The sequence below is a fragment of the Eucalyptus grandis genome, chromosome 8 (genome assembly GCF_016545825.1).
Source record: "Eucalyptus grandis isolate ANBG69807.140 chromosome 8, ASM1654582v1, whole genome shotgun sequence".
Taxonomy (NCBI): domain Eukaryota; kingdom Viridiplantae; phylum Streptophyta; class Magnoliopsida; order Myrtales; family Myrtaceae; genus Eucalyptus; species Eucalyptus grandis.
This window is the reverse complement of record NC_052619.1, coordinates 40,862,712-40,878,968: the sequence shown is the minus strand read 5'-3', so window position 1 is coordinate 40,878,968 and position 16,257 is coordinate 40,862,712. Positions and strand designations below refer to the sequence as shown.

The 16,257-nt window shown below is 42.0% G+C and overlaps 1 protein-coding gene across 1 annotated transcript; it reads left to right on the top strand.

Moving 5' to 3' along the window:
- Positions 1–6,078: 6,078 nt before the first annotated feature.
- On the top strand, positions 6,079–9,474 carry LOC104417190 (disease resistance protein RGA2-like). Its single transcript, XM_010028503.2, has one exon. It carries the CDS (start codon positions 6,079–6,081, stop codon positions 9,472–9,474), a length of 3,396 nt encoding a protein of 1,131 aa, XP_010026805.2.
- The last annotated feature ends 6,783 nt before the right edge of the window (positions 9,475–16,257 follow it).

The following is a 16,257-nucleotide window of genomic DNA, read 5'->3' as shown; positions in this document are numbered from 1 at the left end:
GTCATTGATCATAGGAGGGCCTACGATCCTTGCCAGCCACTAGATGATGACTGTGAAGGCCTCACCCAATGGATGGCGAGGGTTGTCTAGCCTTTTCTTGTGGTTGTGAGGGTTGGTCGACCCTCGCATGTGACTGGTGAGGGTTAGCCGGCAACCCTCCCTAGGCTAGAAAAAAAAGGAAATAAAGAAAGAAAAAAGGAAAAGAGAAGAATTATAAAAAAAATAATAATCTACGTCGCATCGGCCACGCCACATAGGTTGACCGGTCAAAATTGCCAGAATGACTAAATTGGCAAAACACAAAAAAGTTCATAATTAAATTGGTCAAATTGAAAGTTTTAGGACTAAATTAACATAAATACAATAAATTTAGAACTTTTTTGGTAATTTCCCCTTTTTAAATAGATTTGCCACACTTCCTCTTCATCATCTAAGGTATCATAGGTCAAGATACATCCAAATTTTTGGCTGTAATAGAAGATCTACGTTCATTTTTTTCTCATTTAATTATAAATTGAAGCGGGAACGTACTTCAAGTTGGACTTAGATTATATGATGCAATAGGTACAGGGTGCCAGGCAAAAACAAGGGGAAAATTGTCCAAAAGTCCTAAAGCTATTGCAGTTTTGTCAATTCAGTCATAAACCTTTTTAATTTTACCAATTAAGTCCTAAATATTTTCACTTCTTGCCGATTCGAGTCCATCCAGCCAATTTTGGCCGGAAAATGCTAACGTGAACGTCGACGGTGCCACATAGGACTGCCGGTCTTGGCGTGGACAATTTTTAGTAATAATTTAATATTTTTTTATTTTTTAGATATTTTTTTGAATTTTTGAATTTTCTTTTTTAAAATTTTTTGGCTTTTTCCTTGGTCTTTTACGGTGGCTGGCCACCGACCACGAGCGACGGCCGGCCACTAGCCATAGCCGGCCAAGCCGGCCTCTCTGCCACGGGCGAGGCCGCCGGGCCCCCTTGCCCCGGTGAGGGCCGGCCTCGCCGAGATCCGGCGAGCCTCGCCAAGGCTCGCCCTCGCCCGGGCGAGCGTCGGCCTTGCCCCCGGGTCGGGTGGTGACGGCTGGCCACGGCCACGAGCCGATGCCGGCCCGGCCGGGGGAGGGCCGGCCTTGCCAAATATGATTTGGGCAAGGCCGGCTCGCTGGGCAAGGGTGAGCCTCGGCAAAGGGCTCCCCGGCCGACGCCCATTGAGGCCGCCTTGGCCCCGGCAAGGGCTTCCCTCGCTAGATCTCGGGGAGGTTGGCCCTCGCCGAGGCCGGGCGACCTCGCCCGTGGTTGGCGAGGCCAGCCAGCCACTAGAAAAGCCAAGGAAAAAGCCAAAAAAAAAACAGAACATAAAAAATTCAAAAAATATTTTAAAATATAAAAATATAAAAATATTATTAAAATTGTCTACGTTAGTGCCGGCGATCCTACGTGGCACCACCGGCGTCCACGTCAGCATTTTCCGGCCAAAATTGGCCGGATGGACTAAATCGGCAAGAAGTGAAAAGGTTTATGACTCAATTGATAAAGTTAAAAGGTTTAAGACTAAATTGGCAAAACTGCAATAGGTTTAAGACTTTTTGGACAATTTTCCCCAAAAACAAGCTATTTTTGGTTTGGTCATGAAGAACACGCTATATGAAAAGGTAACACTTATCACATGATGCGAACAAACGCAGAACAGTCCTCAAAGAGATCTCCCCACCATCAGCAAGATCACGAACCGTATCTTCAGCAATTTTCATTCAGAATGGCAAAGAAGCCATCCATTTATCGAACTTGATTAAGTCTCCAGCTTATTCCACGTTTGGCTCGGCCTTCAATTTCGGAAACCATGTCTGTTATGAACCACACTATCTTTTGTTTCGAATGATTGTTGTAACTAGTTGTAAAGCTTATAAAGTAGATTCCGTTGTCGGATGAACTCGATTGTGATTCTACGGCTGGCTGCAGATCTTTGTCTTTCTTGAGCCTCTCATTGGTCAATTGTTTTTGAAGCCTTGACATGGTTGGCTCAACCTCATATGGAACCATTTCCCTCAGAATCATTTTGCCTCCATCTTCGCATTTTGCCGAGTCCTCGACCACCATTTGTGTTCCACCCAATTTCTGGCTTCCCTACACTCTCTGGTAGTTTGATGATTTCTTCATCAAGCATCAAAGCGGAAGTCGAATAATGTTTCAGAATTAGTCCATAACAATCGTTGCGATGTGATGGAGGCAACTGCAGTTGTGATGGGACGGCACTTCTTAAGAACAGCACTTAAGGTTCCTCACTCTTTTAGGTCAAATCTTCGGTCTCTTTCGCCAACCAAATGAGCAGTTCACTCTAGTCTTGTGTCCATTTCACATTTTTGACATTGACTTCCGGCTATCTGATGCGAGCAATAACAAGGTAAATAAATTAATTACTCCATAATGGTACCGCAAAATGAACGGAGAAATGAATCACTTACCCATCTTGGAGAATGCATTCTTCACAGACGATCATATGTAGTCATCTCCAGTTGGGTCTGTCGCTGCATCACTTTTTGCTTGTTCTATAACCATGGAAAGCATGACATCATCTCCTAAGATGTTTGCCGCCATCACTGCCCATGGCAGGAGATTTTTCGTCCAGTTCATTCTCCCGTTCTTGAAGTAGTCATGCTAGTTACCCAATCTCTTGTCTGACCACCCTCATATTTAGGCTAAAACTATTATTAGAACCTCAATGAACAGAGCATCTCTGCTCTGCTTCTTGGCCTCATTCGCTACTTCTGTCAACATGGCATGTGAAGCGAAAAGAAGGTCCAGTTTCAACCGCATCGTGCTGAGGTATTGTTGGAAAAACACCATATTAGGCACAGATTGTTTATCGGCTGGTTGATAACAAGTATCGACCATGTCTTCTTCATGAGCTCATCGACCTCGTCGAGGAGTAAAGTGTCGTCCCTACTGTCAAATATCGACTTCAGCAGAGTCATACACAGGTTAATGTCCAGAGGGAACCCCTCGGCCCAGTGACAAAACATCAGTGGGAGTCCCGTGGCACTTTGCCATGATAGCAGCGCCACAGAAATTGCCGAGGCTTCACATGGTGTCCAAGTTTTCCCCATTTTCTGTGGTCATTGTCTCGCCGGCTTGATAATTTTCTGAGACAAGACCTTGAACTGTCTCTTTCAGTCAGCCATGATATTCCTAGGAGTCGCCGAATTCGGATTGTTTTTGGGGTGGTGGAGAAGCTCGAGCGGAAGGATTATGGTCTCCGCCGGCATGCCCATTTACCAAGATTAACAATGGCATGAATGAAGCAATATACACACAAGATGTACATTTGAAAGATTTAAATCTACCGATTAACTCAAAAAAAAAAAACTTGAGCGCTACATTTAATTTGGAGACGGATTTGCATTCTCCAAGAACCTGTTCATCAATCGGTACCTCCAGCCATTTTCTCCAAGCGGTAAACCTCGCGTGCTAGTCCTCATCACCGGATCTTGGCTGGCCTTTGAACAATCTCTCTTCTCTTCTGTCTCTCCGGTGGTCCTTGAACAATCTTCCCGTAATATGCTTTGAATTGCAATGTCCTATTCTTTGTTGCGGCAAATCAAGTAACCCACGAGTAGTACAAAACATGAACGGGAAATAAAAGAACAAAACAGAATTTATATGCCTACAATGTCACTCTTGTACACTTTTTCTCAGGAAAAATGACATTGTAAGTACCATAAGGTGTGCTCACAGCCCACGAAGGACCACCGATTATATCTCGGGGGAATTAGCACAAGACCCCACCACTATGGTCCCTCACTTAAGACGCATATGCCAACACGGAGATTCAAACCTTTCACCTTTCGGTCAGCTATTTGGAACGTCTCTGCCAACACAGATACCCACCGGTGGGTTTTTCAATCGATTACTTTAGTCTCATAACTTTCAAAAAAGCATTCATCACAAGTGCCATGATATGGCGGAAGGTTTTCTAAAATGTTATCATATTCAAGTGATCAATTGAAAATTAAGATACTTAAGTAAATGTTTTATTAAAAGTTATGACACTCAAGTGGTTAAAAAAAAAAGTTATGGTACTCAAGTGAGCGATGACACTTGTAGCCTTCTTATCTTATTTTTCTCATGTATAATTAGAAATTTAATATTTATGAAGGGCAAAGTGTTGGGGCCAATATGTGGCATCCCACGACTTGTCAAAGGGTTGTGATGATTAGCTTCGCTCGTCCTGCATTCTTGCGAGTCTTCTACGCCGACCCTGCAAGGGTCGCTTCTCGATGTCATTTCGTTGACAAGGGAGAGCAGGTGCAATTTGGCTTTGATCCTGCATTGAAAATTTCCAAGAAGTGATGATATCAACTCGTGGTTATCAAGAACGCCACATTATTTTCTTAAATATGATATATTCTAGGAAACTAACTAATGTGTCCCGACTCTTTCGATGGATTTGCTGCACTTCCTCTTCACTAATGAATAGACATCCAATGTTTCTGCAATAAAAGAAGAATCTGACAGTCATTTCTTTCTTAATTAATCCTAAAACTGGAAGCGTAAACTTACATTAACCATTGACCCAGATGAACAACAAGAATCCAATAGGTACAGAGTGATAACCAAGAACAAACTATATGAAAGGTAAACAGTTACCACATGATGCAACAAATGCAGAATAAGCCCGCAAGAGACTGCATTAATTGTCATCTTTAGCGAAATTGATCAAGTCTTCAGCTGATTCAGTGTATGCCTTGCCCAAGATTGCTTGGATCGAGACTTGTTTGAGGTGGATGATGGGATCAACCTCGATCTAAGGTTGTGAGGGCTCGGCGGCAGCCTCCATTTCCAATCACGAGGAGGTGCCAGCGAAGAGGAGATATGGAAGAGAGAGAGATCGGGCATATAGAGAGAGAGGGGCGTGTGCTACAGCCTTCGCCGGCCCTGACTCTGCTCCTGCCTTTTTCAATCAACTTGATCCCAGCTTCAAGAGTCAAGACATTGTCCGAATCTTTGATGCTCTACCATTGGCATCATCACCTGGTCCACAACTAACCACCATGCTCAGATGTTCTTGGATGAAATTCCCTGCGGTAGCCACATGCACTACGTCAGATCTCGCAATGCCATATCTAGCCTTTTGCCTTCAAACTCATCCGAGTGATTGGATGAAATTCCCTGCGGTAGCCGCATGCACTACGTCAGATCTCGCTTTGCCTTATCTAGCTTTTTGCCTTTCTCATCCGAGTGACCACAGCGGGGTGGGCTTGGAGGTTGAGGCAGCAAACAGTGGTGGACAAGGACAGGCGCACACATGAGCGGCGGATAGAGAATTGTACTCCACCACGAGCTTCCTGTAATTCCAAGCAGAGTAGTACTCGGGATTGATCTCCAGGAGCTTCGCGCTCATGTAGAGAGCCTCCTTCATGCATCTGGGAGCAACATCACATCACAATCAATGCAAAAAAATCTGACCAAAGAAATCGTCTGCGCTCGCATAATGCTTTTGATCTCGCAACAGGACAGAAGTAAAATGAAAAGTCACAGAGAGAGAGAGAGAGAGAGAGAGAGAGAGATTGTGCATGCGGTTGAGGTGATTAGAGAGAAACCGGGATTGAAGAGTTGTTAGCTTCTGGGCTTTGGCAGTTCTGGCTTCGGAGACGTCGAATGCCAAGAGAGGCTTATAAAGGAAGCTGTTGAACAGGGTTCTGAGTCTTCTGATCAGACAAAATGAGAGAGAAACGTGGGACCCATGATTTTGGTATTTCTGTCATTCTAATCATCAAGAGAGTGAAGAAGCCAATAGAGGGGTGGATTTACCGCTGCACCTTCAAATTATTCCATGAATATGTACTTTGGGCTTATCACAAAGAAACCACTGATCCACGCTATTCTTTTTCTCCGTCACAGGTTATGCTATTTCATCTGGTGGATTAACTGAGCATGAAGAAACATGGAGATGCCATTGGCATTGCCATATTTTCGTGCCTCAAGTTTATCATGAGAAAGCACCCAACCATTGACTCACGACAAAAGCATCAGATCTGCAAACTCCTCTCAAGAACTCCTCAGCTCTAGCTTGTTGCTTTCTGAAATGGCGGAAGCAGTTCTCTTCAGCCTTGCCACTGACATCCTGAAAAACCTCGCCACCGAAATGGTGAAACCTGGAGGCTCCTTCGCTTCTCAGAAGATCCAGTTGCTCTGCTGTGCCAAGGACGAGCTCCAAAACCTTGAGGACACCGTCGAGACCATCAAAGCTGTGCTTTTGGATGCCGAGAAGAAGCAATGGCACAGCCAACTTGTCAAGCATTGGCTCAAGAAGCTCAAGGAGGTGCTGTACGATGTACAAGATTTGCTTGATGATGTCGCAACCCAAGATCTGAGGCGGAAGGTCACTCCTGGCAGCAAGATGTCGAAAGAGGTGCGCCTTTTCTTCTCTAAATCAAATCAACTTGCACACGGCCTCAAAGTGGGTAATGAGATTGAGGAACTTAGGAAGAAACTGGTTTCGATTAAAAACATTGGGGATTTCTCATTAGAGAAGCAAGACAGTGAGGCAACTCTTCGTACTGAGAGGAGAACTCCCACTTTTGAGCGCGATGAAAATATAATTGGTAGAGAAAAAGATAAGGAGGAGATCATCGCATGTTTGCTTGATTCCTCCTCTGGGGAGAGTGTCTCGGTTGTTTCCATCATCGCTATAGGAGGAATGGGAAAAACCACGCTTGCTGATTTGGTATACAAGGATGAAAAGGTGAAAGAATGTTTCGAGCTTAGGATGTGGGTGTGCCATGGGGATCCTAAAAACTTTGATGTGGATTTTATCGTCAAAAAAATACTGAACTCTGCCAAAGCTGATCCTGAGGTGAAGAAAAATCTGGAAGACATTGAGAATAAAAGTGCGGAAGAGTTGCACCGGCTCCTTCGTAAGGTACTAGATGGAAAGAAGTACTTGCTTGTTTTGGATGACTTGTGGAATGAGGATCGCATGAGATGGTTGAAACTCCGGCCTTTGCTAATGGGTGGTTCAAGGGGGAGCAAGATACTCATAACCACACGCTCTTTGTCAGTCGTGGAGGCTACAGATGCCAAGTCAATTAAATATAATCTATGTGGCTTATCTGCAGAAAAGTCGTGGGACTTATTCAAGAAATTGGCTTTTGGAGATGCTGAAACATCAATTGACTCGGGATTAGAGGAGATACGTCGAGCTATAGTTAAAAACTGTGCAGGTGTTCCCCTTGCCATCAAAACAATAGGTAGCCTTCTATACACCAAAAAGAAAACAGAGTGGTTCAATTTCAAAGAGCGTGAACTTTCATATATAAATGACTCGGCTGAAGGAATTATGGAAGTCCTCAAGGTCAGCTATGACCATCTTCCGTCACATTTAAAACATTGTTTTGCATATTGTGCATTGTTTCCAAAAGATTATGTCTTTGATAAACAAACAATGATACAACTCTGGATGGCACAAGGCTTTATCGAGTCATCGGAGGGGAACGACGACCTAGAAGACACAGGGGATAATTATGTTTCGAATCTACTGTGTAGGTCCTTCCTTGAAGTTGAAGAGATCGATGATGACACTGGTGAGGTGAACACGTTCAAAATGCACGATCTCATGCACGATCTTGCCTTGAAAGTCGCAGGAGATGAGTGCAAGATGATTGATCTCAATGAAGGGGGCATCAATAGAGGAATTCGTCATGCATCATTTCTTGAACAATCATCTTCACGGCAAAAAGTGACCTTGCTACGTGAAGCAACCAATTTAAGAACATTTATCTCTTTGAAGGAAGGGCAAATAATACCGACCGATTTTCCAATTGAAATTATCTCCAAGTTGAGGTGTTGTCGAGCATTGGGTTTTGGCTATGACTATTTTTTGATCCCTACTTTCTTGGGGAGTCGATTGAAGCACTTAAGGTTTCTTGATGCTTCTGATAACTATTCTATCCAGAATTTGCCGGATTCAATCACGGATTTGGTGAACTTGCAAACCCTTAAGCTCTCCAACTGCAAGAAACTTACAACACTTCCAAGAGATTTGAAGAAATTAGTCAACCTTAGACACCTCCTAATTGATGGGTGTAAATCACTAAGCCACATGCCATGCGGGTTGAGCCACTTGTCTAAGCTTCAGACTTTGAACTTATACGTCGTCCAAAAGATGGACCATAAAGTACCCGGTGGTGTGGGGAGCTTAGATGAACTGAGTGCCTTAAACAGATTGGGCGGATCCATTGTTCTTAAAAACTTGAAGTTCCTTCAACCGGTACCGAACAAGGGTCACTTGCAGGAAAAGGAACGTCTCCGTTGCTTAAAATTAGACTGGAGGATGGATGAGCAAGATGGCAAAAGCGACAGTGACGAATTGATCTTATGGGAGAACCTTAGGCCGCACCTAAATTTAACCAGTTTGACCATATACTCATATAGGAATAGGAGTTCACCAAGCTGGCTTTCCTCCATGGCGAATCTTATTGAGCTCTATATTGATGGATGTGAAGAATGGAAGTACTTGCCGTCCCTACGTGAACTCCCTTCCCTAAGGAGATTGACTCTTGGTAACTTGTATGCGTTGGAATTCGTTGAAGAGATAAGTGATCTGGAGCAATCTGATACTTCACCCCCCTACCTCCCGTCTCTAGAGAATTTGAATCTCTATTATTGTGATAACCTGAAAGGATGGTGGGGAAGGAGCCAACCTATGGAACTGGATCAGGATCATCAGCAGTACAATTCATATTCATCATTCCCAAAACTTTTGTCCATGAAGATATGGGATTGTCCCCACTTGAATTCAATGCCACTTTTTCCCCAGATAGAAAGCTTGGAGATTTTTGCGCATAGCATAAAATGGTTGCAACAAAGGATGGCGGTATCCACATTCATCCCCCTCTCTAAATTAGAGCGGCTAGAGTTTCAAGTAGTGCATGTGGAGCACTCGATGCTTGAGACTCTACTTCCATTCCTCAGAAATCTTAAGACCTTGGTCTTCGACCATTGTAACGAATTAAGGAGTCTCTCTTGTGGCATGCAGTCCTTGTCCTCGCTGCAAAGCCTCGACATTCGTGAGTGTGAAGAACTCGATGTGTCAAGCCACGACGATGAGCATGGAACCCAATGGCGTTCCCTTGCAAAACTCCGTCATCTTACTTTCTACCGTCTTCCGAAACTAGTGGCGTTACCTGAGGGGATTCAACATATCACCACTTTGGAATCTCTCAATGTTAGTCGGTGTAAGAATCTAATGAGTTTGCCAGAATGGATTGGCAATTTCTCTGCTCTTAAAAAACTTGACGTTTCTGACTGCTCAAAGTTAACGTGTTTGCCTGATGGGATAAGCCGCCTCACCTCCTTGAAGACATTGAGAATCGCTGGGTGTCCCGTTTTGCAAGAGAGGTGCCAAAGAGAGTGTGGTGCAGATTGGGAAAAGATTGCACACCTTCCATGCTCACGGGAAGAAATTATTGAGGAGTGGTGAAAACCAACCAATCCCCAGGCGTCCAGTCTAGTGGCAGGGGAATACCAATAAAAGAAAACAAGATGTGGATGTCATCGGGTGACATTTGCAATCAAAGTCTACGGAGATTTTCATTTTCGTTTTCGTTTTTTCTTTGGTGGTAGAGCTTCGTGATTGATCTTTACTTTTGTCAAATGATTAGTGAAATTATATTGAATGTCAAGTCTTTTGACATAGCAGGTGAGACGGCGAGTGAGACCTTTTCACAGTCTTATAAAGCAATAAACATTAGCAACAGCCATGACGATATACCAAGTATGTAAAGCATAAACAAGAAAAAGGTGGTTAGAACGTAAAGAAACGAGCTTCCGTATGAAGGTTTGAAATAAGTAATGAAGAAACAAAATTATTAAATTGATGCATAGAGGTCTCAAAATTTTAACTTTTGGTTTGGCCAATTGATATTAAGCAGAAGGAAGGTGATTAAAATAGAGAGAATATGAGCTCTTAACGTCCTTCTTCGATACAAGTAAATACAAATTGAGACGATGATCGGGGGTATAGAAGTTTGAAAGCTCTTAATGGTCAGTTTAATTCATTTGTGACGGTCACCAATCTTTACAATAAGAAAGGAAAGGGTTTTACCCGTTTCCTGATATTAAATTCTCTCTTTTTTTTTTTTTTTTTGTGGATTGATACAAAGAATTTCATGAAATGAAATGGTATTGCTTCGTTCATTTTTTTCCCAAGATGAAGAGAAATGGGCCAAAGCAGTAAAAACAAGTGGGCCAAATGCTGTTCATGCGAGGAAACTTGATCCTAATCGCCAAAACTGTCATTGCTTCTCACTAGGAAAGACAGTATGTTTGATTTGAACGATATAATCGCCAACGATGACAGCTAAATTGCTCTTTTGGAGCCCATCATCACGTTCCTTCTGTTCAAAGCCAAAACCACCTTGAGCTCCAAAATGACCTCATCATTGCTCGAAGGGATGGTACGGACACGACCCTCCATGTCGGCCTTAGACTCGTCGAATCGAGCAAAAGATCAATCGAGATGCGTTCTCTGCCTACGCGTGATGTCCCACCTACGACAAGTTTGAGAGCCAAGACGAGAGGAAGAGGAGGCTTGAGGCCGAGTACAAGCCCAAGAGTCGTCTAGGGCTGGTGAGGTCAATGTTGACCTGGAATTGAAACTGAAGAAGGGAAGATTAGAGAACATAGTGAGGAAACCTCACCCTCCTGCACAATTCCGGAGACCGAGATTCAATTCTTTAAAACTCGAACCGCTCCCTACTAAATAGATCTTTCGCATTAAGGAAGAGCCCTGAATGATGTGATTTTCACGTGAGATTTGCAGTGAATGCATGATCTGGATGTATGTGTTCCGACTAATGCAGTCGAATTTGGCTATCTTGCTGAATTTCTATGCAGCAAGGTATCCTATTGATTTCATTTGGCGATAAAACTTCAGACTCATGGACCAAATACTTCTAATATAGTCAAATGATAAATGCCCGCACATGGGAGAAGAGCTAAACAGGTTTAGCAACGAGTCTTAGTAATAAATGAATGTATCTTTGAAGGCTACCAAGTAAATTACATTTCAAAAAGTAAGAAGTTGATTAACATGCCGAGCAGATTCTCCCTCCTTCCTCTTAAGGTTACGACATTTTATAAAGGCTTGTGACCAACGTAGTGCAAAATGCTCCATATCAATCTCTTAATTTTTTTAATGTTTTGGGGTGTCGCGACCCTCCCAATCGACAACCAAAAAAAAAATGACAAATGACAAGTTTAGAAGTAATGTCAATTTGAGGATCAACGGTCCTCAATTGATATAGGTTCTTCCAATATTTTGCCTCACGTGATGTTTGGATTTACATCTTAATTCGATTAACCTTAAGAAAATTCTACACGAGGAATCACCACTAACTTATTGAGGTAGATTAGAAGTCAAGTAAGATATGAGAAAAAATCTCACTTTCTACGCACCCTTAGGGAGGAGGATTTAATTACACTAATTATCTAACTAATGCCCTTTTTGATTCACTAACTTGATTAGTTTATTTGCCTAAATGATTCAAGCAATCTTTGACCATTTAATTATCCTATGTCACTAGATGATATTCATATGCATGATTGTGCAATCCAAGAAACGTAAGCAATCACAACAAATGCAATGAAAGTAAAGTGTAGGATAGTAAAGTGAAAAAAGCACCAAATATAAAATACACATTGCCTTGTTATGAAGTAATAGCAGCCCCTATGAGCTAAGTTGTAATTGAGTTCATTTTCTTGCCTAAAAGATCAACCTATCAAAAACTAAACTATATCAAAGGCATTTGCTAAAAAAATTTCAACTATATATGCTAACTAAAATGAAACTAAACTAAATCTAGCGCTAAAACTAACAATCTAATCAATGTCTACGCCTAAGCTATTTTCTGATTTTGTTTTTTCAATGTTTTCTGAAGTTTTATTAATTAATTTTTAAAATTTTTAATTCCGATAACGGGGACTGGGCTGGGCCCTTGGGCCCGATCCCAATATGGGCTGTTGCGAAAACTCTCGGGTTTGGGCCATGAACACAAATTGGGCTCTTGTATCAAACCCATCTTCAAAGCAATTCAAGCCCAATTTAAAAGCAAATTAGGCCCAACGCATCAGTAATCCAATGCTTCTATCAAAGCAGAACAACCCCAATCATATTCTAACTAGAATTAATCCGGGATCTATCAAGCCAATTCCCAAAGATCATCAATCCAATTATAACTAAATTAAGACCAAACTTCCCAAAAAAACTACTAGGGTGCGTTTGGTAACCATTCCCAAAAATAATTTCTACTTAGAAATATATATTTTTATTTTATTCCCTAGATGAATTTTTGAGCATTCGAAGACATTTGATAACTGTCATCCAAAATAGAAATGTGTTTGGTATGACCTTCAAAATATTTTATGACTTACAATTTCTTTTTCTTTTTAAAATAATTTTATTACATTTTTTTCTTTTTTCTTTTTCTTGTCTTCTTCTTCCTCTAGTCCATTGTCGGTGAGGCTCAATCTTGTCGGGGCTGGTGAGGGTGGACCTTGCAGTGGCTAGGCGAGGCTCACCTCACCAAATCTAGTGAGGCTTCTCACAAAGTTATTGGCCATCGCCATGGCTACGCGACCTGATTGGGGAAGAAGAAGAGGAAGAGTAAAAGAAGAAAAGAAAAATGGATTTAGGCTTGATTCTAGAATTGTTCGAGAGGAACAAAAAAATAACTTTTTTTCACTTCTTATTCTATTCCAAATCTATTCTTGGAAATAAATTTATTCTCGGGAACAAAAACATTATCAAAAGGATTTATGTTCTTTTTTTTTTTTTTATCGTAGGAAATAAAATAATAGAAACACATTATCAAATAGGCCCCTAGTGTATTTCTCCATTTCCTCTCTCTCTCTCTCTCTCTCTCTCTCTCTCTCTCTCTCTCTCTTTTGCCTTCTTCCTTATTTATTTTTGAGAAATACTTGTCTAACTATCATTATTCGGGAAAAGTACCAAAATAATCCTAAACTTTTTACATTAGTACCAATTTAGTCATAAACTTTTCAATTGGACCAATTTAGTCCTAACCTTTTTACATTGGTACCAATCGGTCCATCCAGCTAATTTAAGCTGGAAATTGCTGGCGTGGCCGCCTTTGTCTTATGTGGCGCCACATGGACAAATTTTATAATTTTTGTAATTTTTTTTTTCAGATTTTTAAATTTTTTTCTTTTTTCTCTTTTTTTTTCTTTTCTCCTTATCCTTTGGCCGGCGAGGTCACCAGCCGGCCGACCATCGCCGGCCGTCGGCTGGTAGGGCGAGGGGCCTCACACCCTCGTCGGCCACTGGCGAGGGCCGTCGCGCCCTCGCCGACCACAAGCTAGGGCATCGCCCCCACCTAGATCCAGGCGAGGACCGAAACCTCGCCCGTTGGCCAACGAGGGCCTCTGTGCCCTCATCGGCCACAGGGCGAGGGCACAGCAACTCTTGCTCGTGGAGGGCGAGGCACGGCGGCCCTCACTCGGATCCGGTGAGGGCACAACGCCCTCGCTCGACGCGAGCGAGGGCACGACGCCTCGCCCAAATCTAGGCGAGGGCCACGGCGGCCTCGCTCGTGCCGGGCGAGGGCACATCATGCCCTTGCCCGCCATGAGCAAGGGCCGTTGTGCCCGCCCGTGAACGATGAGGGCGTAGAGGCCCTCGCCGCCAACGGGAAAGGGTACCCTCGTTGGCCAAGCGGGCGTGGCGGCCCTCGCACGGATCAGGCGGGGGCCAACGCCTCGCTTGTGGCCGGCGGCGCGAGCTGGCCCTAGCTAGTGGCCGATGAGGGCACGGGGCCCCTCGCCCTACTAGCCGGTGGCCAGCGATGGTCGGCCGGCCGGCGAGGTTAAGGAGAAAAGAAAAAATTAAAAATCTGAAAAAAAAAAATTATAAAAATTATAAAATTTGTCCATGTGGCACCACATAAACTGCCGCGGCCATGTCGATAATTTCCGGCTTAAATTAGCTGGATGGACTGAATTGATACCATTATAAAAAGGTTTAGGACTAAATTGGTCCAATTAAAAAGTTTATGACTGAATTGGTACCAATGCAAAATGTTTAGGATTATTTTGGTACTTTTCCCTCATTATTCTGCTGTGAAAATAATAGCATGTTTTGGGCCAAAAATAAATAACAAATAATTAGAAATTATTGTGAGGTACACTTCTTCAAAAATATGTGGCTCACAATATGATGTTATTCTAATAGTAGCAAAAAAATGTTATGCTAGCAAAGTCCCCTATATCACCTTCTTCACATTGCGGACCAAGAACTCTCAAAATTGGGTTAATTTCAGGACATTCAAAGCTTTAATTAATGGATACCACTTTCAACCTCCAAGCCGAGCACAACCGAGACATCACCGTGAGTTACGTCAATCCATCACCACCGGAACATTGTCTACTATTGCCCTTATTGGCAAATATCATCACCGTTAATCAACAGTGATCACTTTTCACGAACACAAAGAGAATGAACAACGGAAGGCTAATGCAATAGGGACCTTGTCTCGACCATTGCCAGACCTTGTTATGTACGTTCCTACATGAAACACATAGCAAAAGACAAAAAAGGGAGGAGGAGATGCGGTCACAGACTCATGGTGACATTCGAAAAGGAAAAGGAAAATCATATACTGAGGTTAATAAAGATTATTACTAAGTGACTCCTATTGCTACACACTCGATGCGGGTCAAGATCAGAGGAACTTCACAAAAACAACAAAAAACTTCAACCGCGTTTGTAGACTTGACTGACCAGGACAAACTAAGGATGCTCGTACCTGTGGATGCTGTATTCGGTTGCAATTAGAGGTCGAACTTGTGCAACGAGGTTCTGGCGAGTGTCGGCGGTGACGATGAGCGCCGGCAATGGAACCTTTAGCGAGAACAGATCACTCCAAGTCTTCACGGCCAAAAAACGGAGATTAATGAGGAGGGAAAGTGAGGCTCCGAGATTACGAGAAATGATGGCAACAATGGCTAACCACGTGGAGAGGGCCTTGAGCGTCGACGAACCGTGAGCAAAAATGGTTCTGAAAAATCTGTCCGCGCCACCCCATTTGTGGACGTAAAAACGCTTTGGAATAAAAGAGACGCCTTTGATCATTCAAAACACCTGTTTTTATTAAAAAGCTACCTTAAATCAAATGTTTAATCGGATCCAATATCTCTAATATTAACTCAAATCCTACGGTCCCTAATATATATCTTTAAGTGGTCGATTGGTTCTTGAAGCTGAAATTTCTTTAATCGGATCCGAAATCTCTAAATTTCATCGTCCTTAAATCAAATCTTTAAAATAAATTAGAAATTAGCAAAATTCTAATTTTTTTTTGGTTAAAGGTCAAATTCTTCTATTTGGCCAAAGGTCAATATTTGGCCAATTTTATAAAAATTCTAAATTTAAGGGCCTAATCTACATGCCTATGTTAATATATTGACACCTACATTCATTTTTTACGTTTTTGTAATTTTTTACCAAGAGTTGACATTTTCTTTTTTCCAGTTTGACTAATAGTCAACCTATAAAAAGTCAACTCTTGGTTTATTAAAAAAAATGATACAAAATTACTAATGAAATGCGATGCTCCTAATTTTTACATGCAATGAGATACTAAACACTTGCTAACTTTTTATAAATAGTTTTGAACTTTGGTTTACTGCGAAATATGGTCCCTAAACTTTAGCACAATGTGTAATGTGGTGTTTAAAATTTTGATACATGTTCAATATAGTCATTGGATTATATAAAAATGTTCAATATAGTCCATGATCTCGAATTAATGGAATGACAATATTGAATATTTTCATATAGTCCAATGACTATATTAAACATGTACCAAAATTTCAGAGACTATATCGAACAAATTAAAAACTCATAGACCATATTGCATACTAAGCCAACGTTCAGGGACCACATTGCACATTGAGCCAAAATTTATAGACCGTTTGTATCACTATTTTAGTTTTTTTGTCAAGAGTTGTGATTGAGAATCTCGAATATGGAATTTTCTAACTTTAATTGTCGGAAAAATTCAAGTGTCAACAGAGAAGTTATGTTTTTCGTCATTATAATTTTGGGATTTCATTTTTTGTCCTTATAATGTGCCTGGTTACTTTTATAATCCCCGTGCTATTCTTTGGCGACAATGTAAGACCTTCTACCCACACTTCCATCCAAAGTTAATTGTTGAATTAGCACCATCTATCCACACGTGGCAAC